The following is a 27,569-nucleotide window of genomic DNA, read 5'->3' as shown; positions in this document are numbered from 1 at the left end:
TGACAGGTAGGAGCAGGTAGGCAGGTAGGAGCTTTGGGGCTGTGAGCCCCACCTACTGAGAAGCAAGGGACTCTGCAGGTGGGAAGGGGAAGTCATGCCCCTGCCCCCAGCCCCTCCCAGGGCCCCCGCCCCTCTTCCTGGGGCACGTCCAAGGGTTGAGACCTTTCCAGGGGAGACCTACAGTGACCTGTCTCCCCGACTCTGCCCATCCTCTCGCCCCTGGCAGGTGTAAGTGGGATCTGGGGACACAGCAGTGAGTGTCCCCACCCCGACATTCCTCATTAAGTAAAGTGCTTCCACCTTCCGCTTGCGGGATCCACACTCACTGGGCTCCCAACCCCGCCCCACAAGAGGCCTTTATATCAACCCCCTGCGGATCACACTTGGAGCAGTAGCGCACCTGCTCCCTGACCCCCTTCTGGGGATCTCGCCCGTCTCCGGACACCGAACTCACCTCCCATCAAACTAATTCCAAGAGCGCGACCTGCGCTTCATTATTTTTCTTCCCCTTCCCTTAACGTCTAGGCTACGTTGATCCTAAGTCGTGGCGTCCCATCCACAAGCGGCAGCGGGGACAGGAGCCTCTGGCCTGGGGGTGAGGAATGGGGGCCCTAAGTTAGAACACGGACGCTCCCCGGGCCCGGATCCTGCCCCCCACCGGAGCACAGCTCACAGCCAGCCCCCTGGGCTGCTTGGAGGATGCCTCTTCTGCACCTGCTACACGGTCCAGACTCTGCCCCCAGGGCTGCAGGTGCCCCGCCAACGTCCCTTCTGTCCCTCTCTTTGGAATGCAAGAGCATCCTCGACAGGGAAGAAATGCTAACTCTGAAGGGGGCCAGGTCATCCCTTCTGGAAATCCAAGCGGAAAACTGGTGGTTGCCACAGGTGCCCCCGCGTCTGACCCCCGAGAGCCTCCATCCTCCACCTTCCCGGGTCAGCCCCGCGGGATGCGCAGGCTTCTGCGCATGCGCGCCCCGCCCTGGAGATGCTCGCGGTGCCTCGCACGGCCGCGCTCTGGAGGCTCTGTGAACGCGCCCGCGGGAGGCCCGCGAGGGAGCCGGCGCCCTGTCTCCCCCTGGCGGCCAGCGGCGGAACTTCAGGGCTGGGACGTCTTGCTGGGGGAGCAGGGACCCCCTGCGGAGGGCACAGATGGGAAAAAGAGCTTCAGCGTCACTCACCCCGGAGCTGACCTCGTGTGCGGCGCCCCCCTCCCTGCCAAGGCTTCCTTTCCAGTTCAGAACGCCAACCGCGCGCTGCCCATGTGTGCCAGGCCCTTTAAGTGTATTATTATCTCCTTAAATCTTCCCAAGGGTGTCATTGGGCTGTTGGTCCCAAGCACAGAGAAGAAACTGAGGCCCAGCACAGCTGATGATGAGAGACACGGTCGTAATCCTGGTCAGTGTGCCCTGCCTGCTGGGGACCCGGCCCTAAGTTTGGAGAGAGGGGAACTGCTTCTCTGCAGTTGAGAATCCTCTGCAAGAAGTGGAATGCTTATGCTTTCCATGCTCATTTCTTTTTTTTTCTTTTTAAGATTTATTTATTTATTTATTCATGAGACACAGAGAGATAGAGAGGCAGAGACACAGGCAGAGGGAGAAGCAGGTTCCATGCAGGGAGCCCAATGCGGGATTCAATCCTGTACCCTCAGGATCATGCCCTGGGCGGAAGGCAGATGCCCAACCACTGAGCCACCCAGGCGTCCCATCCATGCTCATTTCTTTTTTTTTTTTTTAAGATTTTATTTATTTATTTATTTATTTATTTATTTATTTATTTATTTATGATAGACATAGAGAGAGAGAGAGGCAGAGACACAGGCAGAGGGAGAAGCAGGCTCCACGCACCGGGAGCCCGACGTGGGACTCGATCCCGGGTCTCCAGGATCGTGCCCCGGGCCAAAGGCAGGCGCTAAACCCCTGCACCACCCAGGGATCCCCCATGCTCATTTCTAAAGAACTTTTCATTCTGGTCTGTGTGCTGGGGGCACAAGCTTGGGGCTCCAGGAGCTCAGGGCAAGATGTTCTCAGGTATCTGCACACATGCTCCAGGGATCCCGGGGGCGGTGGGGGCGCCAAGGTGGACCTGCTCACTGAGGAGGCATCAGGGACACTGCAGGTTAATGGCAGCTCCTGCAACCGTGGCATTGTTTTGGGATGAGAGAAGCAGTCTCTACAACACACATCTGGTGACCAGACCTTTAGAGGAGACACACTATCCAGACGATGCCAGGCTCCTCTCCCCTTCCAAGAGAGATCGAAATGGGAACTTGTTACAATAAGGCGAAACTGCTGGCCTTGGGCCTGGACAGAGGGAAACACTAAACCATCTTTAAGCAGTGGCCAGATATGTTAACGAAGCGGCTCAGAGTAGCGGGGCCATAGGGCCTGTGAGCCAGGTTAGGTTAGGTGGGATACTTAGAGCCAGCCTGCCTTTGGTGGCATCCCCTAAAAGTCTACTGTTAAGGAAAGCAGGACCCCGGAGACACCCAGGGTCTCAAAGTCTCCACATGGTGGTGCAAGCAGAGCTGGTGATACAGCAGGAACGGTGGGTCTCTGAGGACGGCAAGTAGAAGCCACCCAAGGTCTATCTGAACCAAAATGTCATCAAGTAGCTGGGGACATTAAATCTTTAAAAGGGAATAGAGCAACTTCAAACAAAGCCAAATTAGAAGCTAGGAATTACAGAAAGCTATGAAAAAGATGGTTTTTTATAAAGAAAGTTTGGGGATCCCCATATTTAAGATCTCAAAATTCCAGGTGGAAATAAAAATCCCAGAAAGTCCCAATGAATAAGCAACAAAGGAAAGAGGCCCCTCCAAGAGAGATATGAAGACGAGCAAATGGAATTTCCAAGGAAACCAGGGGTGAAATTGGAGAAATGTCCAAACTGAGTGGGAAAGAAAGCTGGCAGACTGGGTGGCTTCTCCCACGATTTGAGGGGGGCCACAAATACCAGCTCCCGTGTCTTTAGGCGGCAGCTTCGGGGGAGGCCAGAAGCAGAAGGCTGACTCAGGAAACCTGAAGTGAGAGTTTACGGTGGCTTCTAGAAGGAAAGGTGACATGTGACATCCTGGAGGCAGGAGGAGGGGGGTCTGGACTCCAGTCAAATCACCAGGGGCCAAGCCCTAACTTTGTCTCTTAGGAACTGTAGGATCGGGCAATCCATTCATCTATTTAGAGCTCAGTCCTCCCATCTGAAAAATGGGACACAAAGCAGACCGACTCTACAGGGTCATCTTAAGGATGACATGCATGTGGAGTGCGGGCACCGGCAGTGGGAAAGGTTGGGGGGCGCCTCTCTGAATAAAATCTAAAGTTCATCACATTTTGAAAGGTTGGTTTGGAAGGACAAAGTGGATCAATGAAATCGGTAGATACTACACATTTATATAAGGCAGTCTTCAGGGCAGGGTGGGGAGAGGAGTAATCCAAATATATTTTATTTTTTAAAGATTTATTTATTTATTTATTCATGAGAAACACACACACACACACACACACACACACACAGAGGCAGAGACACAGGCAGAGAGAAGCAGGCTCCATGCAAGGAGCCCAATGTGGGACTTGATTCCGGGTCTCCAGGATCACACCCCGGGCTGCAGGCGGCACTAAACTGCTGCGCCACTGGGGCTCCCCCAACTATATTTTAAAATGAGCTCAGGGAGCCTGGGTGGCTCAGTGGGTTGAGCGTCTGACTTTGGCTCAGGTCATGATCTCAGGGTCATGAGATGGAGCCCCACAACCAGCTCTGTGCTCAGCGGGGAGTCGGCTTGAAGGTCTCTCTCCTTCTCCCTCTGCCTCCCCCCCCCCCCCCCCCCCCCCGCTCTCATGCTCTCTTCCTCTAAAATAAATAAATAAGTCTGGGGGAGAGGGGAAGAGCTTTCCCATCCCAAGCCCCAAATTACTTGTCCATACCACTCAGCGTGCTCCCACCTACAGGGAATGCTGTATTCTATCATTTTCTTGCTCACACTTTGTCTCCTTGGCCAGATTCTAAACTGCTCAAGTAAACAGTGTCGCCAAACTATCCATTACAATCCAGATCCTGGGTCGCTGCCCACAGGTCCCTGAAGACCTGGCAGTCAAAGCTGCCAAAATATAGGTGGCCAGCATGAGGGTGTGAAACCAAGAGCAAACATATCGTACCCTCGCTCAGAGCGGTGGTTTGGCTGCAGGTTGGACAATGTCTATGGTTTCGGCTGCTAGTGACTCAACCCTAAGGAGCTGTGGGCAAACAGCTCACATTTTCAAATGGGTGGAAGTGTTTTCCCAAGGACAGGAGGAAAACAGGAGGTTTGCAGATTGGGTGAGGCGCAGGCAGGGCAAGGATACAACTCAACCTCCGAAATCTTTACAACACAGAGTGTCACTGTGGGCCCTTCCCTGCAGGTCAGAGCATCAAAGGGAAGAGGCAGCATCTTTCTTCCACAGTCTTAATACAAAATGCTACTCAGAATGCTGAACACACACCCCCGATAGATAGGCAGGGTACTGGACGGGATGGAAATGATCAGATAGATGCCATAAGCTTGACCAACTGGATTGCAGCTAAACACCAACAGAATAGAAGCCAGGGAGATTCTGGCCATGGGGGAGACCTTCCAGAAGGTGAGGTGATTGGGTGGAGCTGAAGCCCACTTGGCCCCCAAATCCTCCATGTCCTGTTAGGAAGAGCCAGATGGGGGTGGGTCTCCCTCCCTCCACATCATCTCATTCCTCCCTCTCTCCTTCGTCTGGGACCATGGGCAGGGTTGGGGGCAGAGGTGAGAGTCACGATGTGGAACGTTCAAGAAACCAAGACAAGATGGAAGCGGTCTTAGATCTCCATCTGGGTGGTTGTGAGGGTGCACACCTATATAAAAATTCACTGAGGGGCACCCGGGTGGCTCAATCGATTAAGCACCTGCCTTCCCTCAGGTCATGATCCCGGGGTCCTGAGAGAGACCTCCCACAGCAGGCTCCCTGCTCGGCAGGGAGTCTGCTTCTCGATCACCCTCTGCCCCCTGCTTGTGCTTACTCGCTCTCTCTCCCCATGAAATAAATCTTTTAAAATATGAAAGTTTCCCAAGATCTAAAAAAATAATAATGGAGCCGCATGCTTAGGATCCGTGCATTTTACTTGTATGATCTACACCTCTGTTAAAACCCAAACCAAACCACCACCAGCAACAAGCTCCCTCTGTTTGCTATCCTTTATTGAAGGGCCTCACACCCTCATGAGACCCCAGACAAACCAGAATCCAGGTAGGTCCCCCAGATACAGCAGGAGGCCTGGGAGGAGAAGGTAATGACTTGCGATGCCGCCAGCCTCACCTCTGAGAAACAGAAGCCCACCACAGACAGACAGACAGACAGGGGCCTGGAAGAGCACTCTCCTCACCCTAAGTCCTCTCCCTTGTGCCCCACTTTAAAAGAAAGTCAAACACTGGCTACGCAGCCCCCCACCCCACCCCTAGCAGCATTTGTGGGGCCCCCCACCCCCACAAGGGGCGCCCCCAAGGCAGCTCCCATCCTCTTCCTTCACTTTGGTTTGCTCCTGGCAACTCCGTGCGCGCTTCCTTCCTGCAGCCTCCGGCCCAGCTTCTCCCACGCCGTCCAGCACCTACTCGGACCTTCTCGCCCACCTGTGGCCTTCCCGACCCGGGCTCCTGGGGCAGCGGTGCCCGGCAGCTGCTCTGCCCCCGACTCAGCGCCCCCGACTCCCGGCGGGCTCGGGCTCACACAGCCGCCCCGCTCTCCTTGAGGTCAGGGGCCGAGCGCTGGCGCCTCATGCGCGGGGGAGTGGTGTACGGGGGGTAGCGGGGCCCTGGGGGCCGCTGCGCTGGGTACGGCTGGGGCTGCTGCGGGTAATAGTTGTGCTTTTTGGGCTGGAAGTGCTGGGGTTCGGGCTGCGCGGCCCCACCCCCCCGGGACCGGCCGCCTCCGTCCAGGGAGTTCCTGCGGGGCCGGTGGGACCTCCGCGGACTCGGGGGCCGGCGCGCCGGGGCAGCTGGAGGGGGCGCGACCTCCTCAGGGGGCGGGGGCGCCGCGGGGGCCTCCCCAGCCGCCGCCCCCGGCCACGACTCCCGGTGCTGGGGGTTGCTCTTGAACGGGAAGCGCAGCTTGCAGTCGTGAGGGGGCACAAAGCGGGCGGGGGGCCTGCGCAGCCCCCCGCCCCGGCCCCCCGCGCCCTGCAGCCCCTGCAGCCGCAACTGCTCCTGCTTGAGCCAGCGCAGACGGCCCCGGCGGAAGGCTGGGTCCTCCTCCATGAGCCGCGACACCCGCTCCCAGCTGGACAGGGGCGGCGACTGGGGCCGCACTGGGGCCGGGGGCGCGCGCTCGCTGGGGGCTTCCTCCTCTGCTGCCACATCCGACCCGGACGATGCAGCCCAGGCGGCCTCTGCAGCCTCTTCGTTGTCATCCTCATGATCCTGCGGGGGAGAGGGCGAGAGGGCGACAGAGCAGGGCCGTGAGCAGAGCCAAGCGCTGAGGGGCAGGGCAAGGGGGCGCTGGGGCGTCTGAGCTGGATCCTGGTTGCTCCCTCCTGGCCCTGTGGTCTGCGGCCTGGCCTGGGGTCGTCACTGTGTCCAGGCTGCTCAGGCCAAAACACGGTACCTCTGGCACTGGGCGGGCGGAAGAATCAAGCGTTAACCGTGGAAGTGAGTAGCAGAGCCCCGCAGATAGCAGGCTCTCGGTAAACCGTCATGAGTAAGCACCGTGCCCCGGGCATGGAACAGTAAGTGCGAAGGCAAGACAAACACCTGCCATCATTTAAAGGCAGATTCACGGCCGACAGGTGAATGAGAAAAATACATAGTCCGGTACAGTACTGTGTCTCTATGAAAAGTTAAATTTGAGTGCATACTTATATTCTTTAACATGTTATTTACACCCCACAGAAGATCTGTACTGTATGACATGATGTGCATTATGGAAACATGTACATCCGGGTGAAAGGCAGAGCAGAGCAGGGGATGGGAGCCAGGGTGAAGGTGGCTGCCCTGAAGGCAAAGGGAGTGTCCACTACAGGAAACACCTGGAGGAAGAAGGGGGAGAAGCCTGGAGGCAGCAGGTGCCCCCAAGATCCAGGACCAACAAGGAAGCCAGGGCAGGATAAGGTAGGCTGTCAGGAACCTAGGCCCGGTCGTGGATGTGGCTCATCCACCAGGGAAGGGGCGGGGAATAGGCGGATGGGGGACAGACGGAACACAACACGACACAGCAGGAAGTGTCTGCTGCAGGGAACCGCGGTGGCCAGCGCACTGCCTGGCACACAGGAGGCGCTTGGATGTCTCCTTGTTCAGTGAATCCCTGCAAGCCAGAATTGGGCGGTCACAGGCCCCTCAAGGGCTGCTGTCACAGGGTGAGATGATGGGACGCAGTAGGGGTGCTCCACATGCCAGCTCTGGCAGGCAGCAGTCCCCACAGGAGGGGGGGTCCTGGGGTGCACATGAAACCATGTCGAGTAGCCATTTAAGAACTGTGTGTTTCCCATGGGGCTTCTCAGGCTCTGCGGACCTTGAAACACCTGGGTACTCCTTACAAATCCTTACAAATGCAGATTGGTCCCAAGATGCAGAGACTGAGCAGGTGTAGGGTGCAGGTCAGAGATGCTGGGGACAGCGCCCTGGGGACCACCTGGCCAGGACTCAGCTCACACCCAGAAAGGAAGCAGGAAGCGGGGGAGGTCTTTGTGGGGAGGGGCCGAAGGAGGGAGGGGGATGAGGGAGCGGGCTGCAGCCCTCCTCACCTGGGTCAGCGGGATGACCCTCTCCATGCGCAGCATGCGGTCCCTGAGGGCCTGCAGCTCGCGGTCCTTGCTGCTGTTCTGCAGTTTCACCTCCTGCAGAATCCCTGTCAGCTTGTCAATGTGCGCCCGCAGGTCCTCCACCTCCGCCCCGCGGGCACCCTCCTCGCCGCCGCCTCCACTGCTGCCACCTTCCTCCTCGCCCACCGTGTCCCAGACATCCCGGGCCACGGCCCTCCAGGCGTCCCCAGGGCCCTCGGGCTTGCCGTAGGTGCGACACAGCTCTCGCATCTTGAGCGCAGCCAGGGCCTCGATCTCGGCACGGCCGTGGCGGAAGTCGGCCAGGGCCACCTCGTAGCAGATCTCCTTGACCGCCTGCATCTTCAAGTCAGCCATGGTGGCCCAGCGGGGGTCCTTGCCCTGCAGCCGCCGCCGCTGGGGGATCTGGTACACGCGCCGTGGGGCCCGGCGCTTGCCACTGCTGGGCAGGCCGCAGCGCTTGACGATGGTCTGCACCGTGGTCGGGGGCAGCTGCTCCCTCAAGGAGGAGATGAGGCGCCAGCTCTCCTCGCAGGAGCGCTTGTCTGAGTCATCCCCGCTGTCAGAGTCTGCATACTGGGGCCAGAGTGGGGGAGTGGTAAGGACATCCCGGAGCACCGGGGCCTCACTACCCCAGAGCTGCTGCCATCCACACAAGGGGAACCAACGGGTCTGTCACAACCACGCAGAGGATTCCTGGGTGCCAGGAGGCCACATAGCGGCTGGCAGAGCATGATCCACCAGCAGGAGCCACCACACTATGGGGTCTATGCAGCCCGCACCCAGATCAGTGCTCAGGACTGGATTACACATTCACAAGCAAATCCGCTTAAGAAACGATTGTAGGCAAATAATAGCACAGGTGGTACTCGGATTTGGTAAAAATCAGGGAGGTTGGATCCAGGAAGCCCTACTCAAGTGGGAGGGACTCCTGCACCCAGTTCGCTCCCCGTCACATTCCTGATGCATCTCCTCCTAAATGCCACAGCCACCCCTCAAGCCCATACCTGCTCCGCACACTGGCTCAGACAGCACGGAATCAAAGCAGTCGGGTTGAGCACTGCCAGCCCATCTCCCACCTCTACAGGCCCCGCGCCCCTCTGGTCCACATCACGCCCCTCTGCACACCCCCCCCACCTGTCCCCTTGTGTGTAACCCCCATGCCCTTCCCCCTAGTCCAGTCCCTCTGTGCCTGAGCCCCGTGGGCCCCCCAGTCCCTCTGCACCCATGCCCCCTGGGCTCCCCCCCAGTCCCCACCCCCCACCCCCGTGCCTGCACACCCCCCCCCAATGCCCTGCCCCACCCTCACCAGTCGCTGCTGCTCCAGCAGAAGGTCAGCCTCCTCCTTTTCCTTCCGGTACTGATTCTCCAGGTCCTGCAGCCTGGGGGTGGGACAAGAGGGAAGAGCTGCTTGGGGCTCTGGAGCCACTGTAGTGGGGAGGCCAACAACAGTGGCTGGGGGACAGTCGAGAGAGCACCCACACCCCTACCTCTTCTCCATCTCCAGCTTGATGTCAATGCCTTGCTGCTCCAACAGTTCCTTCTGGGCAAAGTTCCAGTCGACGGGCTCGGAGGGTGGGCCAGGGGGTGGGGGCACCCCTCGCTCCCGCTCTAGCCGTGCCTGCTCGGGGTGATTGAAGCGGAACACGTGGTTCTTGCCCATCACAATCCTGTTCCCTGGAAAACCAAGCAGAGAAAGGTGGGCTCACTCCCCCAGAGCAGCAAGCCCACCCCATGCCCAAGGGTATGGGGCCCTGCCTACAAGCTCAGGACCCTAGCACCATCTCTCTCACGACCCAAAGTCTGAGGGCAGGGTCCCCTGCTGATTCTTTTCCTGCTAGTCACAGGGAATCGGGAAGTGTGGCCCCCTCCTCCTGCTTCCCCAGGGCCGCAGGAGACACTGAGAGCTGAGTCCCTCCCTCCTGCACATCCCCATACTGTCTCCTGCTTATTTCTGGGTCCTGCCCTGGGGACTCCCCTGGCTAGGCCTGCCCGGGGCCCTTCCTCTACCTGACTTCAGCACCAAGGGCTCGGTCACCAGTCTCCCATTGACATAGGTCTCAGCGCCTTCACAGGGCTCCAGGGTGACCACCACTGTGCAGAGGAAGAGGAAAAAGGGGACCATTAGACCCTTGAGGGGGATTATGGTCACAGACACCCATCTTGCAGTACCCCTGCAACACATGCATGCACCCCGAGGCCCACCCCCAGTACCTGTCAGGGGTGCCACGGCCCCTCTGGTGGCAGGCAGCACAGAAAAGGAAGAGCAGAAGGAGGATTAGAGCCCCAGCTACAATTCCAGAAGCCTTTGCAGGAGCTCCCTGGTGCCCACCCCCGCTCCTCCCCAGCATGGGCTCAGGAAAGCAGTAACTCTAAGAGGACTGGGTCTTTCGTGTCCAGCAGTCAGCAGGCCGTCGCTTCTGCCTTCCAGACGTGCACTCCTTCCTTTCCAGAGAATGCTTTTCCTGGCCCAGCCTGGCTCCTGCCACAGGCTCCCAGCCCACTGATGTCTGATGCACCCTGCAGACTGCCACCTGACTGCCCTGCTTGAGCCACAGCCAGCAGAGCGCCGTGTTCACTAAACAAGACAAAGCCAACTCGACTCAAAACATCTATCAGGGTGCTCCTCGGTCCTCTGCTGCTCGTTGGGACCAGGGCATAAGCAGCTTCCCACCCTCAGGGAGCGGCACCCCACTGTCATGGAGGGACCGTGGTCAGCGCCTTAGCTGAGGGGCGCTGGACAAGCTGGCTGGCCTCCATGGGTTCTACAAACTGGGATGAGTAAGTCCCTCCTTACAGAATGCTTGAAAGGCTCAAATGAGGTGCTGTGTGAAGCTATTTAGACCACAAGGAATAAAGCAAGCAGGATGAGCGGTGGCGTAAGGCCAACGGGCCTGGGTGCTGTGTGAGACCAAGGCAAGCACAGAACCCCGCTGCGGGCGGAGAAGGAGGGCGCCGGGTAGTGGTAACCCCTGAGCACAAGCTCCAAGGCAGACTCAAACCCCTCACTTCATCACTGCGGATGCTGGGCAAGGGGAAAAAGACGGCACAGCAGAGGGTGGGGGGGGGCTTGTGGGGGGTACCCAGCTTGCCCCCATCTTTCCTACCAGGCCCCCAAATGCCTTCACTGGCTCCGCAAGTACTTTGCACCCTCCTGTGTGCCAGGTGCTGCTTTAGGTCCTGGAAATACCCTGGAGATAAACCCCAAAGCCCAGCTCCCAGAGCTCACTGCCAGCTGCTTAGACGGGCAGCAAATCAGTCAGATGATCGGGCAGTGGAGGGACAGGCGTTAGGGAGGGAAGGGGGCCTGGCGAGCAGAGGACTGTGCTCCCGCTGGGCTGGGCTGGCGTGGCCTTTCCCATGTCCAGGCATCCAAAGCCACCTGTGGGGGGAGCAGCACTCAGAGCCCGCCCCCCCCAGCTGGCCATGGGGCCACTGGGTCCCCCTCGTCAGCGCCCAGCTGCGTGGTCTTGGGCCAACGCCCTAAGTGCCGGGAGCCTCGGGTCCCTCACCAGTGGCAGCCCGAGCCGGCAGGGCAGAAATGAGGATCCACCACGGCCCTCTCGGCAATATGCTGCTGAGTCCCCAGTCCGAGGTAAGAACCTGCTGCAGGGGCTAAGCCTTCACGGCCCCTCCCTCTAAGGTGCACAGTCGGGCTGCTCTCACTGCTGAGTAGGTGTGGTGTGCCTGCCTGTCATCTCTCCCGAGGCTGGGCTCCCCTGCGACCCTGGATGCTTCTGGTTGTCACCTAGCACGTGGCTTGGGTGACCTCGGAACAGGAACTCGGCTGGAGCCCACTGAGCTGACCTCATAGCTCGCAGCCTGCGATGCCAGAAGCATCTGCTGCCTCTGGGGACCTGAATGACCCCAGAACCAGCGCCTCCATCTCCTGACCCTGAACTACTCCAGAACCAGCACCTTCACCCCCTGACACTGAGCCACCCCAGAACCAGCACATTCACCTCCTGACCCTGAGCTACCCCAGAACCAGTGTGTTCACCCCCTGACCTTGAACCACCCCAGAACCAGGGCATTCACCTCCTGACCCTAAGCCACTCCAAAACCAGCGCATTCGCCCCCTGACCTTGAACCACCCCAGAACCAGCGCATTTACCTCCTGACCCTGAGCCACCCCAGAACCAGCACATTCACCCCGACTCTGAGCCACCCCAGAACCAGCACATTTACCCCCTGACCCTGAACCACCCCAGAACCAGGGCCTTCACCCCCTCACCCTGAGCTACCCCAGAACCAGCGCCTTCACCCCCTCACTCTGAACCACACTGAAGCCAAATGGGCGGGCCTCCAACCTGAGCTGTAAGCCACACAACAGAGCCTTTCCTATCTTTAAAACGTGCTGACCACAGGTGCCCCATGTCCCTGTGTCCCCTGCAGACCCCTGAAGCACATGCATGGGCTTAGCTGAGGCAGCGCTCCCGTGTACCACCTCCAGCTTCCCTGCCCTCCATGTTTCCCATGGCTCCATGCAACTTGGGCCTGAGTAAACCCAAATCATTCCATTTTTTTAGAAGAATGACAGAGGTGAAGCTTGGGGTGGCTGACTCGGCATGCTCTGACAGCCTCTCAGGGGGCTGGCCCCTGCACCCGCCCACTGTGCTGCCTGCTGTCGCTTAGCATTTGGGACTCCAGACCTGGCAGGGCCCCTGGAGGCCTGCTCCACTTGGCCTCACTCCGACAGCCTCTTCCTGGACAAAGGGTCACCCACCTACACTTCCTCCAGGGAGCCCCCATCACAAGCCCCAGAACTAGGCACTTGCTGAGGATGCTCAGGGATGAAGGCCCCAGAAGGGATCCGCTCCCATGTCAATCTCAAGAAACACCTGTGTTGAACCACCGCAAAGCTTGTGTTACACACGTGTTGACTCTGGGTCAGAGACTTTCCAAACAAGTGAATCTGAGAAAAACAAAAACTGACTCGCGGGATTCTCCATCTAGGCGTGATGAACGTAAAGCACAAAACAAATACTGAATATACCGTCTTTGTGACCAAAACTATACCTCTCTAGCCCTAAAAGCCTGTGGACTTGTCAAAATAATGGAAAAAACTATTCAAAAAGATCTCAAGTTGATTAGAGAAGAGATGGGAACGTTTAGATAAGAATGCTTCAGGGACGTCTGGGTGGTTCTGTGGTTGAGTGTCTGCCTTTGGCTCAGGTCATGACCCTGGGGTCCCAGGATGGAGTCCCACATCGGGCTCCCCACAGGGAGCCTGCTTCTCCCTCTGCCTGTGTCTCTGCCTCTCTCTGTGTGTCTCTCAGGAATAAATAAATAACAATTAAAAAAAAAAAAAAAAAGGATGCTTCAGGCCTATCTCCCTGGTCAGTCTGTTTGCCACAAAGCAGTCACAGGGTTTCTTGGAAAACAAACCAGGGCCTGCCACGGTCTCTGCTCCCACTGTCCTACCCTCCTGAGGAGGCCAGAACCCGTGTTCGGATGCCCTCCCAGGTCCTCCCTGCCTCACAGCTCTCAGCCCAGCCAGGCTGGTTTCTTGTTCGTATGCCTAGTGCCTCAACCTTCCAGCCTTTGCACCTGCTGTCCCCTCCATACCCACATGGCACCCACCTTCTCTTCCTTTAGGCTTTCTTTTTCTTTTGAGTGAGTGAGAGCACGAGCAGGGAAGAGAAGGAGAAGTAGGCTCCCCCAGACTATGATCTGAGCCAAAGGCAGATGCTTCTGAGACCCAAAGGTGTCCCAGAACGTCTTTATTATCTGAAAGAACAGGCAGTGCTGGGGATCCCTGGGTGGCTCAGCGGTTTAGCGCCTGCCTTTGGCACAGAGCGTGATCCTGGAGTCCCAGGATCAAGTCCCACATTGGGCTCCCTGCATGGAGCCTGCTTCTCCCTCTGACTGTGTCTCTGCCTCTCTCTCTGTGTGTGTGTCTCTCATGAATAAATAAATAAAATCTTTAAAAAAAAAAAAAAAAAAGAACGGGCAGTGCTCCCTTGAGTCTTACCTCCCAAATCCCCACCTCCTCCCAAGAGCTGGGGACCAACTAATCTACCTTCTATCTTCACAGATTTGCCTATTCTAGACACTCCGTATAAATGGAGTCATAAGCTATGTAGTCCTTTGGGATGGGCCTCTTTCAGCATGTTTTCAGGGCTCCTCCATCCCGGAGTGTGTATCAGTGCCTCGTTCTTTTTATTGACAGATAAAATTTCATTGTAAACTACATAAAAAATAAATAATTAAATTTAAAGAACAACTGAACCAAGATACAATGATGACCTTAAAACAATACCCTGGGGATGGATGCCTGGGGGGCTCAGTTAGTTAAGCATCCGACTCTTGATTTTGGCTCAGGTCATGACCTCAGGGGGCCCATGTCGGGCTCCACTCTCCAGTGCACAGTCTGCTTGAGACCCCCTCCCTCAGCCCCTCTGCCCCCCACCTGTGTGGGTGCATACGTGCTCAAAAAATAATTATGCTAAAACACCCCAGAAAACAAAAACCACCTTGAACCACCCCAGTATCATTTTGTTGACAGACTATTCCCTTCACACTTAAGTCCTGTGATTCCTAAAAGCTTCTGCCTCTACGGCCCAATCAGGGCTGAAAATCTATGAGAGTTTTGGAACCAGAGGGATACACAGGCCAGAAGCCACTGCAGTCATAGCGGGATGGACAGAAGCAGGTTTCTCAGACATAAATTCAAATATCCCACTGAAACAAATACAGCTTTTCATAAAAAGTAACTGGGGTGCTCTCTTACACTAAAAAAAAAAACAAAACAAGTTAGGGGCAGGATGTCCTCCTCACTGAATCTTCCCCCACGTGTGCCACAGGGCTGCGTCGGCCTCAGGGACCTGCACTCCCCCACCACAGCAGACTGCATCTCCAGGGCAGGTGGAGACAGCCAGAGCTCGACCCAAGCTCAAAGGCCCTCGGAAGGCAGAGGCCCGTCCCCTCCTGCACTGCGCTCCCAGTGTGGGGACCCAATCCCGCGTCTCTATCTAGTGTGGGAGGAACTGCATGCCGTGGCCACTCTGTTCTCACCCCTCAAGCCTTACCTTCTCCATCCGGCTGAGGGATACTCCGGAACAGACAGTGTTGCTCCCGAATGAACTGCCCGGTCAGCTTGATGTCCACATCGACCTGGCCAACCCTGGAGAAGCAACGGTCGACATTTTCTGAGCATGCACCAGGCCTTTTATGAAGCCACTAACGAACACAGGATCACTCAACTCCGTAGGCCCAGCACAGTTATTCTCATTTCACGGATTAGGTAGGTCAAGGAATCTGCCCCAGGTCACACAGCCTGGCAGTGGTGGAGCTGGGATCTGATCCCGGACCTGCCGGATTCCAAAGCCCGGTGCCCCCACTCACGGTTAAACAACGGAAATGTGGGGAGCCTGGGGTGGGATGGGCACTCTGCAGCACGGGCCTCCCCTGTCCCCAGGGATGACCACCCCGAGGACTCACTCCTTACCCAGGATCACCACCAAGGACAGCTGTACATGCTTATGGTGGCAGAAGGGGCCCCTCACCCCTTTGGCTCCAGGAGGTGACCTCAGGGGCCCCGCGCACCAGGGGTTCATTGGCATTAGCCGGCAAAGCCACCTGCCATATGGGCACTCCTGAATGTGAAGCTGGGCTTCATGCCTCCAAGGGACACCCAGGCAACGCCATGGTGACTAAGAATGTGGCAGTTTTAGTTTCCCACACGTTATTTTGCACACATAAATCGGGGCGCTATCCCTACAAGCCAGGCTGGTTCCCGGCGGCATGTCATCCATCCCATTGCTGGGCAGAGGGCATAGCCGCTGAGCAGCTGGGCTCATGGCTTGTCAGGAAGCCCGGAGGGCGAGCCGGGCTGGGTGGGCAGCTGTCCTGAGCTCTGGAGTGTGTCCAGGAAGGTCATCAGAAAAGGGAGGCATCGCTGTGGCCACTTGTCTGCAGCCACACCCAAGGGGAGAGGCTGCCCCCCACCCCCAGCCACTGAGTAAACACTACCTGGTGATGCCATCCTTGATATGATAGAGCAGGCATTCGGACATCAGGGGGTCTTCATTCAGGTTCACCAGGTGGGGAGTCTGATGGTGGAGGGCAGAGATCAGGGGCGTTGCGGGAGGTGGGGGGAGCTATGCCCCCACCTCGGGGAGCTCTCCCACCCCCACTTATACAGCACCCCGGGACAGCCTGGCCCACTCTCCGCACACACAGGGGTCTCCAGACCCACTCCCCTTCCCCCCCCACAGCCCCAAGTCACCCACCCACCCAAGTCCCTGACAGTGACCCCAGGATCCCCTGCCATCGTCTCTGCTTTCCCGGACCCCTCCGTCCCACCTCATCTTTCCCTTCAGCACGCCTCTTGCTGCCTGTGGAGAGTGCAAGCGGGCGCTAGGTGCGGGGACCCGCACCTCCCACCTCTTTCCAGAGGGACTTTCTCAGGAACACAGGTGACATTAATAATTAAGAAACAGTGTCAACTTGATGCAAAAGCAACTGAAACCAATGGCCTCATTGCCCACAGCAGGCTCCCCACTCTTCCCCGGCCACTGTAGCCCCAGGCCTCCTTCACCCGGGGCCTCCCTAGCTGAACCCATCCCATCAGGGTGCTGCTCTGCACCCAAAACCCAGCTCAGGGCCCTCCCCAGAAGCACCTTTCCTGACTGCACTCCCTCTGCCCACATGCCCACCCTCTGCAGGCAGGGAAACTTGGGCAGCCCGGAGAGCTGGCCTCGTCCCTCAACAACTCCTCATGGCCCTGAGCCCAAGCCCAGAAAACCTCCCTTCCTTCCGCCCACTGCCCCCTTTTGGCCTGCCTCCTGCCCACCCACCCCACTGCCCAGGCGGGCCCTCCACTCAGACCTCTCCGCCTGGCACCCTGTGGCCACCCAACTTGAGCCTGCCCATGTTGGTACCCTCGGGCCTCCAGGGTAGGGCCTTCGGGTCAGGGCCTCCTGGTCAGAGCCACCAGGTCAGGGCCACCAGGTCAGGGCCCCCACCTGTGTGTCCGAGCCCCGTCCAACAGCCCCCTCCCCCTTCTGTGCTCCTGCCCTGTGGACTGCAGAGCGTCCGCTCCAGAAGGTGGCCTCTTGCACCCCTGACCACCCTCATGAGCTGCTCCTAGGTGCCCCGGCCTGGAACAGCCTCTCCCCACCCCCAAAATTGTTCACTTCCTGTCCCTCAAGGTCTGTCTCAAATGCCACTTCCTCCACGAAGCTTCCCCGAGCCTTCAAGCGAACACGAAATGCCCTGCCCACCTTCTATGAGGATTTACCGCGGCCTTTCCGTGTACAAGGCCCCAGGGCCCATGGACGAGCCCCGGTCATATGCTGCTGTCCCCGCAGTGGGGAAACCAGAGGCAACCTGGCTGTGGAACCCACGACAAGCGGGGGACGGATGTCCCACGGTGGTTTCTGGCCTCTTCACGCCCTCTGTTCGCTGTCCCTTCGTCCCCAGGGAGCTGAGCCACCACAGCAGGGACGCGCTCACGTGAAAGAGTGGAGACCGGAGCTCAGCGGCAGGAGGACAGCATGGTGGCCCATCCTTGAGGACGAGGACGCGGACAGTAGAGGAAGAGTCAGGACGGGAGGGCACAGGGTGGCAGGGAAACAGCCAGGGTCCGGGCCCACGGCACTCCGGGAGCGCCCTGAACAGTGAGCCCACAGCAATGTCCATGGTGGGTACAACGGATACAACGTGTGCCCCCGTGTCTGCCCCAAGCCAGGCACCCAACAATCATGGCCGCCACCCTCCCCTAGTCCCGAGGGGTGCTCTCAGCTTCCTGGCTGCAGCATCAGGCCTGCTCTGGGAACGGCAAACCCAGATGGGTTCTGGAAGCAGAACGTGATCTGTCCCTCAGGAGAGGGAACATGATTTAAGGCAGTGCTTCCCGGTCTTCATTCAGCCTTGAAGCCCTTTGTGCGGATGAAACTGAACCTGGAAGCCTCCCCGTCACGCAGATGAGCAGGGCGATGCTGGGGGTGGCACTGGGGGGCGGGAGACCCCGGGAGGGAGGCACTGAGCCAGGCTGGAAACCAGTGATTTCAGAAGGCCGTGGGCCCAGTGGTGGGAGTCCTGGGCCAGGGCGGGGGCTTTCCCTCAGGTTCTCTCTCAGAGACCAGTTGGCTTCTCCCTAGGACCCAGTCCCCGCCAGGGTGCTCCCAGGCTGGAGCCATCCCCACCACCCTTGAGGCCCAGCTCTCTTCTCCCCCCTCAACCCGCACGCCGTTTCCCATGAGAAGGCATGCAGCCTCGCCACCCCAAGCACAAACCTCCTTCACCAGTAAGACCAGCAAGACCAACAAGAGGCAACAGGATGAAGAGGGTAAAGGAATGGGAGCTCTGCAGCTGTGCTCCGGGAGCATAAGTAGCGCTGTTAAAATCTTTGGGGGGCGCTTTAGCAAAATACATCAAAAGTTCACGTCTCCCATTTGACCCTAAATCTCCACCTCTGAGCATTTGTTCCCCAGATGATAAACCTCTAAAGCCATGGACCAGAACACGAACGCGAAACCACCTGAGCGCCCGTCAGCAGGAGGCTGGTTAAACGCAATCTCATACCTACTCGAACATTCTGACGCCATAGAACAGACGGAACCCTGATAGTGTCACCTGGAGAAGCAGGTAGAGAACCACCACTGGTCCAGAGACAGCCCTGCACACACGTGGACAAGTGTGTGTGGCACACACCAGACACACCTGTGTGGGCTCAGACCTGCCTTTGATGAACACGTCAGGGACACGTGCAGGCCCCTGGGAGAGGAAGATCCTTCCTCCAAACTGACCTCTCATGCCATGGGCATGTTCCTCTTATGGGAACAATTCAAAACCAACCCAAACCAAACCCTGTCTACTGGTCCCTGGCCTTAGGAGGCAGCATCCTTCCCCGGGGCAGCATGAAACACCCCCGGGAAGGAAACATCCACCTCCTCATGGGTACCCAGCACCCCTGTGTGGCCACAGACCTTGCAGAAAGCCATCCCTGCCCACCACTCCCCCCACTATCCCAGATGCAGACGACAGAGAGACCCCAAAGCCCTGAGTGCCCAGCGCCAGACCATGCCCCCGGGCCCCTCACCATGCCCTCTCCCTCCCTGGCCGTGCCCCAACCCAGGCAGGGCAAACCTCTCCTCCCCTGGGATCCCCATCCGATGACACCTACATGCTCCATTTCCCAGATGGCCCTGACCTAGAAGATGAGGAGGAACCTCCTTCCAGTAACCTGGCACCTCTTCCAGGCAGCCCTGCCGGCTCTGAGCACAGTGCACCCGACGGGGCCCAATCCTGCAGCCTTCATGCTGTGGACCAGACAGGCGGGGCTGGCTCCCAGCACGACTGGACACCCCGCTCTGCTCCCATGGACCCCAGGACGCCCTCCAGCCACACGCACTGCCATGAATGTGATGGTGGCCTACAGCCCACGTCCTCTGAGCACCCTGGCCCCGCGCCACCGGTGGGGACCAAGGGCTCCCCTGAGCAGGTGTCACACGTACGGGGCACAAAATTCTACAACACAGACGGCACAAAGGGAGCACGTGGCCGCCCCAACCTGCCCCCAACCCCGCCCTCCTCCCCCACTCCCAGGGTGACCACCCAAACCCATTTCTTGTGAATCCAGAGACGAGTGCCACATGAACTCACACTCACACACATGCATGCACGTGTGGGTTCATGTTCATTAACACGTGGACTACAAACAGCCCGTGAACACCCACCCTGGGGAGCAGGGACCTGGCACCCATCTGCAGCCCCTAGAGCCCCTGCCATAGGCTGACTGTCGAATGGAGGCCAGACAACACGCAGGAGGTGACTCGTGCGGAACAAACGCACAGGTCAGAGTGGGGCTCATCCCATGCCCCCCTAACCCTCTGCCTTGACCCTTTCAGGCTCTCCCAGGCCTCAGCAGACCCTCACTCACCTTCTTCGGAGAGAAGACGCCCACAGTTCCCCCGTCCTCCCGGACAGCCACCCCCATCTCAGCCAGCAGCGCTTCTCTGGAGGTGGAGAGACGAGGGGTCTCAGGGGCCCCATGGGCTCTTCCCCTGTAGGGCCCTAATGCCCTCCAGTCCCCCACCAGGGCCCCGCCGTCAGCCCTCCCCTCACACCTCTCCATCCTCAGCGCTTCCGTCTTGCGCAGCTTCTCCTCCCACGTCTCGTTCAGCTCGGCTATGATCTTCTCTGTCTCCTAGGCGCACAGGACAGGTAGGGGGCTTGGGGCGGCCCAGACCCCGGGGGCTATGCTGCTCCTGCCACCTTTCCTTTGTCCTCAACTCTGGCCTTGTAGAACCCAACGCCCGGCAGCCCCCCACCTCCCTCCCCTTGCCCGCTCCGGCTGCCCACCTGCAGCCTCTCCATGGCCTCCTCAGGCCCAATCTGGGGCTCGGCACTGGGGGAGAACGATGGCTCCAGCTCCCCATTGTGTGCGGGGGGATGTGAAGGGGACACTGGGGCTGGGGGGGATGACGTGGCTGGCAGGGCACCTCCGGGACTCCCCTCGTCCACCTTCAGGCCTGCCGGGGAGAATGGGGTCAAGGAGGCTAAGGGAAGGTGGAACTCACGAGAGGCGGAGGAAGGGTGGCAGGGGGACCAGCCTATAAGGACTCCGGAGACATCTGGTCTACCCTCCCTTAGTAGGGAACTTGTTAAGGCCTACTGTGGCCTTAACAAGTGGGCACCCAGTCTCCGCTGGTTCCCCTCCAGACACGGAGAGTTCATTAGTGAGCACAAGAGCCAATTCCTTCCACCACGAGGTGACTTGCACTATCAGAAAGTGCTCAGTTGTGGCGTGCCCCATTCTGCCCCACATGACACCTATGCCTGTTTCTAGACCTGCCTCCTGGGATAAGAGAGGTTCTACTACTCTCCCGTTTGCAAGTCCACCCTCCAGATGCCAGAGGGAAACACTGTGTCTCCGTTACCCTGCTCCTCCGGAGAATGGACTCTCTTAGTCTCCCCACTGCACCCCTTGGCCCCGACTGTCCGCAGTGGGAAGAACCCTGGGGCCAGAGGCAAAACCCGTGGGTTACACAGCCTCTAACTAGGACGTCACCTGGCATTCGTGAGGCTGAGTGTTACGTGGTAGAAACCACCCATCCTTCTGCTGACTGGCGTTGAGCCTATGGCCAGCTGAGCCTGACGGTCCACGAAAGCGTCTGTGGAGGCAGGTGCCCCATGCTCATCCTATGTGAGTGGCTGCTGGAGCTATATGCGCAGGGCTTGCCCTCTCTCCCCACTCCCTCACTTCAGCAGCCTTCAAGGCTCTCAAGTCCTCGCTCCCCTGGATAATCGGTCCCCCCAGCTCTCTGGTGGCTGGAGGCGAGCGACAGCCCCCCTGCATGCCCGCGCCACTGGGCGTATGAAGAGCTCCGTGGGCGATGGGCCCTTTCCAGCCTCAAGACTGGGCGAGGGCAACTGAGGGCCGAGGCGGGAAGGGGCAGCCCTCCCTCAGAGCCCTACCTCCCAGAGCCGAGGCTGACAGCCCCTGTGCCAGCAGCAATTCTCGCAACCGGGCCACCTCCTCCTGCAGCTCTCGGATCAGCCGGGCGTTGGGGTCCTCGTTGATGATGGCATTACATCGGATCTGTTTGGTGCGGTCGGCGTACCTGGGTGGAGAAGGGGAGGGGGTCGGGGTGGGTGTGGCCCAGGCACCCCCGCGTCTGTGGCCCATCTCACTCCATCCCCCAGACTGTCCACCCACCAGGTCCGGCTAAGGCTCAGCCTGTCTCACGGCCAGGGTGGCGAGCTACCAGCCTGTGAGCTCCTGGGTGCCCCCCTCCACTGTCCGCTCCTGCGGGAGCCCCACCTGAGGGTGCTCAGAGTCTCCTCATAGTTGATGTCTGCGGGGCTCAGAGCTGCAATCATGGCTGTGCGTGAGTTCCCACCTGCAAGATGAGAGGGGAAGACTTCAGGCATGCTAGGCCTTGAGAAAAGTCAGACTGGGTCTCGGGGTTGGGGATGCCCCCAGAACTCCAACAGGATCACCACCTGAGATGGGGTGAAACTACGAGTTGTGGAACTACCCACAGACTCTGGTGGTCAGAGGTGGGGAGTGGTGAGGTCAGGGACACCTGAAACGTCTTGGGGACAGTCAGACACAAGGAGGAGGAGGAGGATGCAGCCAGCGGGAGCATGGGGTCAGAAAGGGCTGGCCTCAGCATCAGGACATCTTCCAAGAATGCCCCCCCAGAGTCAGGGGATGACAGGGAAGATTGAGGTTCTAGGGGCGGCAACGGGGCTCATCAGACCTATCAAAGGGGTTGGGGGGAGGGCAGAAGGATCCCTAAAGAGAGAGCGGAGCTCCTCACCCAAATTCTCCTTGAGCAGCCAGGTGAGTACAGAGTCCCTGTAAGGGATAAAATCCGACTTCCGCTTCTTTGATTGCTGGGGACGGAACGGGGAAGGGGTCAGGACACCGCTCCTCTGCCCCCTGTCCCAGAACCGCTTCTCTTCCCAGCCCCAGGTCTTACCAGATCTGCCAGGGCCGAGATCACCTTTCCAAGAGTTGTCAAGGATTTATTGATATTGGCACCTTCCTGGAAACAGACGAGGAACATAGGGAACGGGGACCCTCCCCACCTCCAATTTGCCTCCCCACACACAGAGCCCAGCAGTGCCCTCAGCCCCCACCCCCTGAGCCCCCTCACCTTCAGGCGCATACCCCGGGCCCCCGAGGAGTCAGCCCGCTCACTGCCAGCCAGGTCTACCAAGCTGATCTTACTGACCTGGGGTCAGGAGAGGGCAGGGGTTACAGGACGTGAGGGGGAACGGGGAGGGGGACAACAGGGGGACACTCAGCAGGGGAACGGGGCAGGTTATGAGGGATGAAGAACCCACCTTCTCTGAGTCCAGCCCAGTGAGCTGGTCATGGCAGCGCTGCGTGAAGACGATGGTAAAGACGGCATGTGAACGGCTGCTGGTCTCATTCATGTTGGTGGCAGCCACGGTCCTGGGGGAAGGGAGTGGTCACTGGATCCGGCCTCTCCCCTGCCCGGCCCTGGCTCCCTGTCCCTGCACTCCAGCCACCAGCCTCACCGAGCCTTATTTCCACAGTCCATGAGGTCAGCAATGTCTGCATAGGAGGTCACAGCCAACTTAGACAGGTCCTGCACGTAGGGGCCCAGGATGGGGTGCTCCCGGACTCGCAGAGAGCCCCGGCTCTTGGGGTTCAGGAGGTCTCGAACTCGCTCACAGTAGATCTCCATGTAGCTCACCTGAGCGGGAAAAACAAGGAAGAAGCAACAAATGTACCAGACATACCAAAAGCAACTGACCCTCAACTCCAAGGATGTGACACGGGGGGCAGCGCCTAGTGGACACTCGACGCCTCAGGCACGGTGCTGAGCACTTCCCACATGCAGGCTCGCTGAGCCAAAAGCCCAGGGAAGGGGGCCGCTCAGTCTCATTTCAGGGGTGAACAGACAGACCCAGAAGTGGAAAGACGAGCTCATTTCCCCAAAGCCTCTATTGACCACGGGCGAGCACACCCAAGGCTGCCTGACTCCTGAGACGGCCCGGCCGTGGCCCTGTCACTGCTGCCCCCACCCCACCTGGGGGCCACCGTGCCCTCCCCAAGCCCCACCAAGACCCACGCTCACCTCCACAGAATAAGAGAGCTGAGCACTCTCATTCTTATTAACACGAGAGAAGAGATCTTCACAGAGCTGCAAGTAGACAGAGAAGCAGCTGTTCACAACACACCTGCCAGGCCCTGGCCCCAGTGGCTCTGTCTCCCCCCAGCCCCGACCACAGCCCTGAGGGAGCAGATGTTCCCATTTTACAGAAGGGACGACCACCTCAGAGAGGTTCACACTGGCCTGGGGTCACCAACCAATATCTGGTGAGCCAGGAAGCATCCCAACATCAGAGCCCGTGGGCCAGGCCATCATGCCGCATGGTCAGGGAGAATTACAGTCAACTTCCGGTTACCCACACCCAGCTTTCCCTACAGGTGACACCCTCACTACAATACACACATCTGCAGGAGAACCACACTCACACGCTAGCATGAGACCAGATAAGACAGCAGTCAGAAGAAGAACCAGGGTTCAAACCCAGGGTTCTCTGACAAGGCTTTGGCTCTTCTCACGATGCTTTGCTGCTTCTGGGAGGCGCAAAGACCCCTCCCCGCGGGACCCTGGGGGTCCTTGTAGTGGCCCACCCCATTCCCCCACCACGGCAGCCTGAGAAACCCAGGTCTCCGGTCCACAATCCTCAGGCCTGTTCTCCCCAGAGGCAGCTGAGGATGCGCTGCCCGGCCACCTTGCCAAGTCCCAGGCATGTACCTGGGGCACGATGCCCTGCTGCCCTGGCTCCTGCCGCCCCATCATGGTGTAAGACTTCCCAGCCCCGGTCTGCCCATAGGCGAAGATGCACACATTGTAGCCCTCGAAGGCGTGGAGCAACATCTCCTCCCCGATGTCCCGGTATACCTGCTGCTGAGAGGCAAACTGAGGGTCCTCGGCCTAGGGCAGCAGGGGTGGAGAGACACGGCAGGAGCCCTACATCACTCACTCCGTCCTCAGGGTCTAGGTCCTGAGGGCCTTGACCCCATTGCTGCTGATCACCTAGAGATCTATGGGACCCCAGCCAACCCAGTTCACAGTCCTATGCAGTCTCCTGCCAGACCCAATTATCCCCTGGGACTCCTCCCCACCCTGGTCCTGGCCCTCCCATCCCAGTCCCAACCCATCCCTTGGAGGTCCTATTTCCATCAGTGCCCCCTCCCCAGGACCTGAACCCCTGTCCCTCACCGCTCAGCTCTCCCCTCACCCCAGCAACCTCACCGAAGTGTGCGACCAGTATGAGTAGTCAAAGGTGAAGCTTTTGGGAGCATCCTTGCTCTGTTTGGGATTGATGATGGCTGACAGGACAGGAGAAGGAAAGACAGGATGGCCAAGGTCAGGCACTCGCCCACGCTGCAGGAATCCAGGCAGCCCACTCCCCACCTCTGTCTTAAACATCTGACCCCTTTAATGTTCCCCACCCCCCTCCAGCCACTATGGCTAATTTTGGCTTCCCAGGACCCGCCCCCCTCCAGCAGGCTGCCTCCCTGATTGGGCAATGGAGGGCTCCAGGCCAACATTCCCCCTCCCAGGGACTGGGAACACGGAAAGGCCAGCCTGCCCCCACCCCGCCCCCACCCTTTGGACTAGCACCTGCTCACACCCAGCGCAGCCCTCCTCCCGGTGCAGCCCTCCTCCCGGTTCGGCCCAGCCAGCCAGGCCAGCCAGGCTAGTGTGGTGGGCCCGGCTGCCCCGCCTGTGCCCGGCCAGGCCCCTGGGACTCACTCACAGGTGGTGCTGCCCTGCATGCTGACCACACACTTGGCATCCTGGCTGGTCTCACGGGCGTTGAAGGGCCGAACCCTCACTGCCACTTTCACTGAGGCGCCAGCCATGGTTCCCGATCCTCTCACCCTCCTCAGCTGGAGGACAGAGAGAGAAGAGGTGGTCAGAGACCCTGGGGCGACCCAGATGCCGCCTCCCATCTTCCCCCAGGAACTAGCATCGCCACTCCCTTCCCCGGCTAGCCAGCCCCTCAAGGACCCTGCTCCTGGTCCTCTGGCCTTCCTCCCAAAAGTCATTGTCCGCAAGCCCTCCCAACGGTGTTCCTGCCTCTTTCCCCAGCTGTATCCCAGCTCTCAGGGACCTGCACCATCCTCGCAGAGTTACCTGGTGTCCTGGCCCCACACCGGGGGGGCTGTATCAGCTCTGGCTGCCACTGGCCCTCGGAGGGGGAGCCCCATCCTACCCTTGGGGCCTGGCCACACCAGCTGGGGCTGTGGGGGAAACCCTGGTTGTAGGGGAAGAGTGGTTAGGAGGCACCTGTGGCTCCAGAGGTAGGTCGGGGGTTCCACGGCCGGAGGGCAGGGGCAGAGGGTCACATTAGGAAAGGTAAGGACAGCGGTCCCTCCCGAGTGGCCAAATGCAATGTGAACCCAAGGACAGGGACCGTGATATTTTTATTCCCCGTCACTCCAAATGTACTGGACGTCCAGATACACAAGAGAGAGAGAGAGGCTGGACAGAGGGCAGCTCAGAGAGGGGGACGCAAAGGCAGAGACACTGAAGGTGGCAGCAAGAGGGGGCAGACGAGTGGCAGAAAATCACAGACACCAAGAAAAGGAAACAACAAGACAGGACGCGATATCGAGGTCACGCAACCCAGCAAATAATGGAAGGAGAAGAGAGGGAGCTGCAGAAGATGGCAAACACAGAAACATCAGGCAGGGAGGGCAGCTTTGGGGCCACAGCACTAAGTGGGGCCTGGGAGAGATAAGAGAGAAACCCCCTCATAAAACCTGCCCTAGAATTCCCCCACAGGGCCAGCCAAGAAGTAGGAACTAGCTCCCACCCAGAGCCCACAACCTCCACACAGAGAGTTACTGCCAGTGGGCAAAGTCCAAGGGCTGGGGATACAACCCCGGATGGGGATCCAGGGACGCGGGCCGGCCAGTGTTCCCCAAACTCCTCGCCCAGGCCCCAGCCCCAGCACTTCCTTCTCAGAATCCAGGACAATGAGCAGAGGAGGGTGGGGTCATCCTGTATCCATCATACCAACCCCCAGGGCTCCTCTGCTGGGGGATCCCTGAGAAATACCTGTGTCCCTACTGTGGGACCAGGAAGTACTGGGGGCTCCCAGAAAGGAAGCAGGCAGGTTCCAGCCCCAGCCTGGGGCCAGCGCTATGGCGTCCAGCGCCCTGGGGAAGGTGCCAGGCTGGAGCCCAGGAATGTGGGTGCCCCAGTGCTCACACCCTGGAAGAAGAGGCTGAGCAGCCCACGCCCATGGGCAGGAGAAGGGTGGAGGTTGGCGAGGGCAGACGGGGATGCGGGGCACTGGCTGCGGCCCCCCAGGCCCAAACCCCCTTCCTGCAGGTCTTGCCGGGGCCTCACCTCTGCAGCCTTCCTGGGCAGGGCACGGGGAGGGGGGACGGGGCTGGTGTATCCCAGGACAGGAAGGGAGGAGCTCACATCACAGAGGCCGTGCCAGGAAGCACAGCCCTGACCCCCCAGACCCCGGCCGGGGCAGGGACGACGACGGGGACTGGGCAGGGGACAGGGAGGCACAGGGCCGGCCCCGGGGGGCACCTGCCGCAGCTCGCCCCGCAGGGCCCGGGTCCCGTCCTGTGCGGGCGGCCATGCCGACCCGGTGCTCCCCCTCGGCCCGCCGCCCGACGGCCGCCCCGGGCCTGGCACCTCCGTGCGCCTCCGCGGGACAAACAGCACATGACCCCGGCTCCAGCGGCCGCCCGGGACCCCGGCTCCCCGCCCCCAGCCCCGCACATTCCTCGGCGGGCGTCCCTTCCCCCTCCCGGCCCCCCCCCGCAGCGCTCACCTCGTCGCAGCGGGGCTCCCCGAGCGACTCGGCGGAGGGTACCGGGGCGACCTTCCCGGGGAAAGGGGTCGGGGGAGGCCGCGAGACGGCGGCCGCAGATCCGGAGCGGGCTCGGGGCTGCCCCCGCCCCTCGCCGGGTCCCGGGGCGGAGGGCGGCGGACTCGCGCCCCGGGGGCGGCAGCAGCAGCGGCGGCGCCAGCGGCCGGCGCCCGCCCGGGCAGCGCGAGCTGGGGCGGGAGCGAGGGGCGGGGGACCGGCGGGCGCGCGCACGCGGGCGGACGGACGGGCGCGCGCGCAGTCCCGACTCGGGCCTGGGAGCGCCCCGGCTGCGGTGAAAGGGGCGATGCCCCCGGGCTGGGGGGCCCACCGGGCGCGGACCGGCGCAGAGGGGCGCGCGGGACGCCCGCTAGCAGGAGGGTGATGGCGCCCGAGGAGCGGGCCCGGGGCGGCCGCAGAAGGGGGGGTGAATAGGGGGCGGGGGGGCGGGCCCTGGAGGGGAC

At 59.9% G+C, this 27,569-nt stretch overlaps 1 protein-coding gene across 5 annotated transcripts; it reads right to left on the bottom strand.

Moving 5' to 3' along the window:
* Positions 1 to 5,101: 5,101 nt before the first annotated feature.
* KIF1C (kinesin family member 1C) lies at positions 5,102 to 27,251 on the bottom strand. 5 transcript variants are annotated; one of them, XM_072821564.1, is made up of 23 exons: positions 27,070 to 27,251; positions 25,407 to 25,527; positions 25,023 to 25,159; positions 24,519 to 24,595; positions 24,018 to 24,197; positions 23,331 to 23,396; positions 22,768 to 22,946; positions 22,570 to 22,681; positions 22,380 to 22,457; positions 22,203 to 22,268; positions 22,041 to 22,116; positions 21,539 to 21,617; positions 21,193 to 21,338; positions 20,077 to 20,246; positions 19,842 to 19,921; positions 19,655 to 19,730; positions 15,742 to 15,821; positions 14,799 to 14,893; positions 9,778 to 9,861; positions 9,258 to 9,444; positions 9,077 to 9,149; positions 7,732 to 8,343; positions 5,102 to 6,412 (listed from the first exon to the last, which is right to left on the bottom strand). In XM_072821564.1, the coding sequence occupies exons 3-23, from the start codon at positions 25,063 to 25,065 to the stop codon at positions 5,720 to 5,722; spliced, it is 3,252 nt and encodes a 1,083-aa protein (XP_072677665.1). In that variant the 5' UTR covers positions 25,066 to 25,159; positions 25,407 to 25,527; positions 27,070 to 27,251; the 3' UTR covers positions 5,102 to 5,719. The 5 variants fall into 5 exon arrangements, with proteins under 5 accessions (XP_072677665.1, XP_072677662.1, XP_072677663.1 ...); XM_072821561.1 differs by having other exon boundaries at positions 25,027 to 25,159; positions 27,070 to 27,250; XM_072821562.1 differs by having other exon boundaries at positions 25,027 to 25,159; positions 25,407 to 25,513; positions 27,070 to 27,250.
* Positions 27,252 to 27,569: the final 318 nt, after the last annotated feature.

This window comes from Canis lupus, chromosome 3 (genome assembly GCF_048164855.1).
Source record: "Canis lupus baileyi chromosome 3, mCanLup2.hap1, whole genome shotgun sequence".
Classification (NCBI taxonomy): Eukaryota; Metazoa; Chordata; class Mammalia; order Carnivora; family Canidae; genus Canis; species Canis lupus.
The sequence above is the reverse complement of the archived record's forward strand: the minus strand, read 5'-3'. Positions and strand labels throughout refer to the sequence as shown.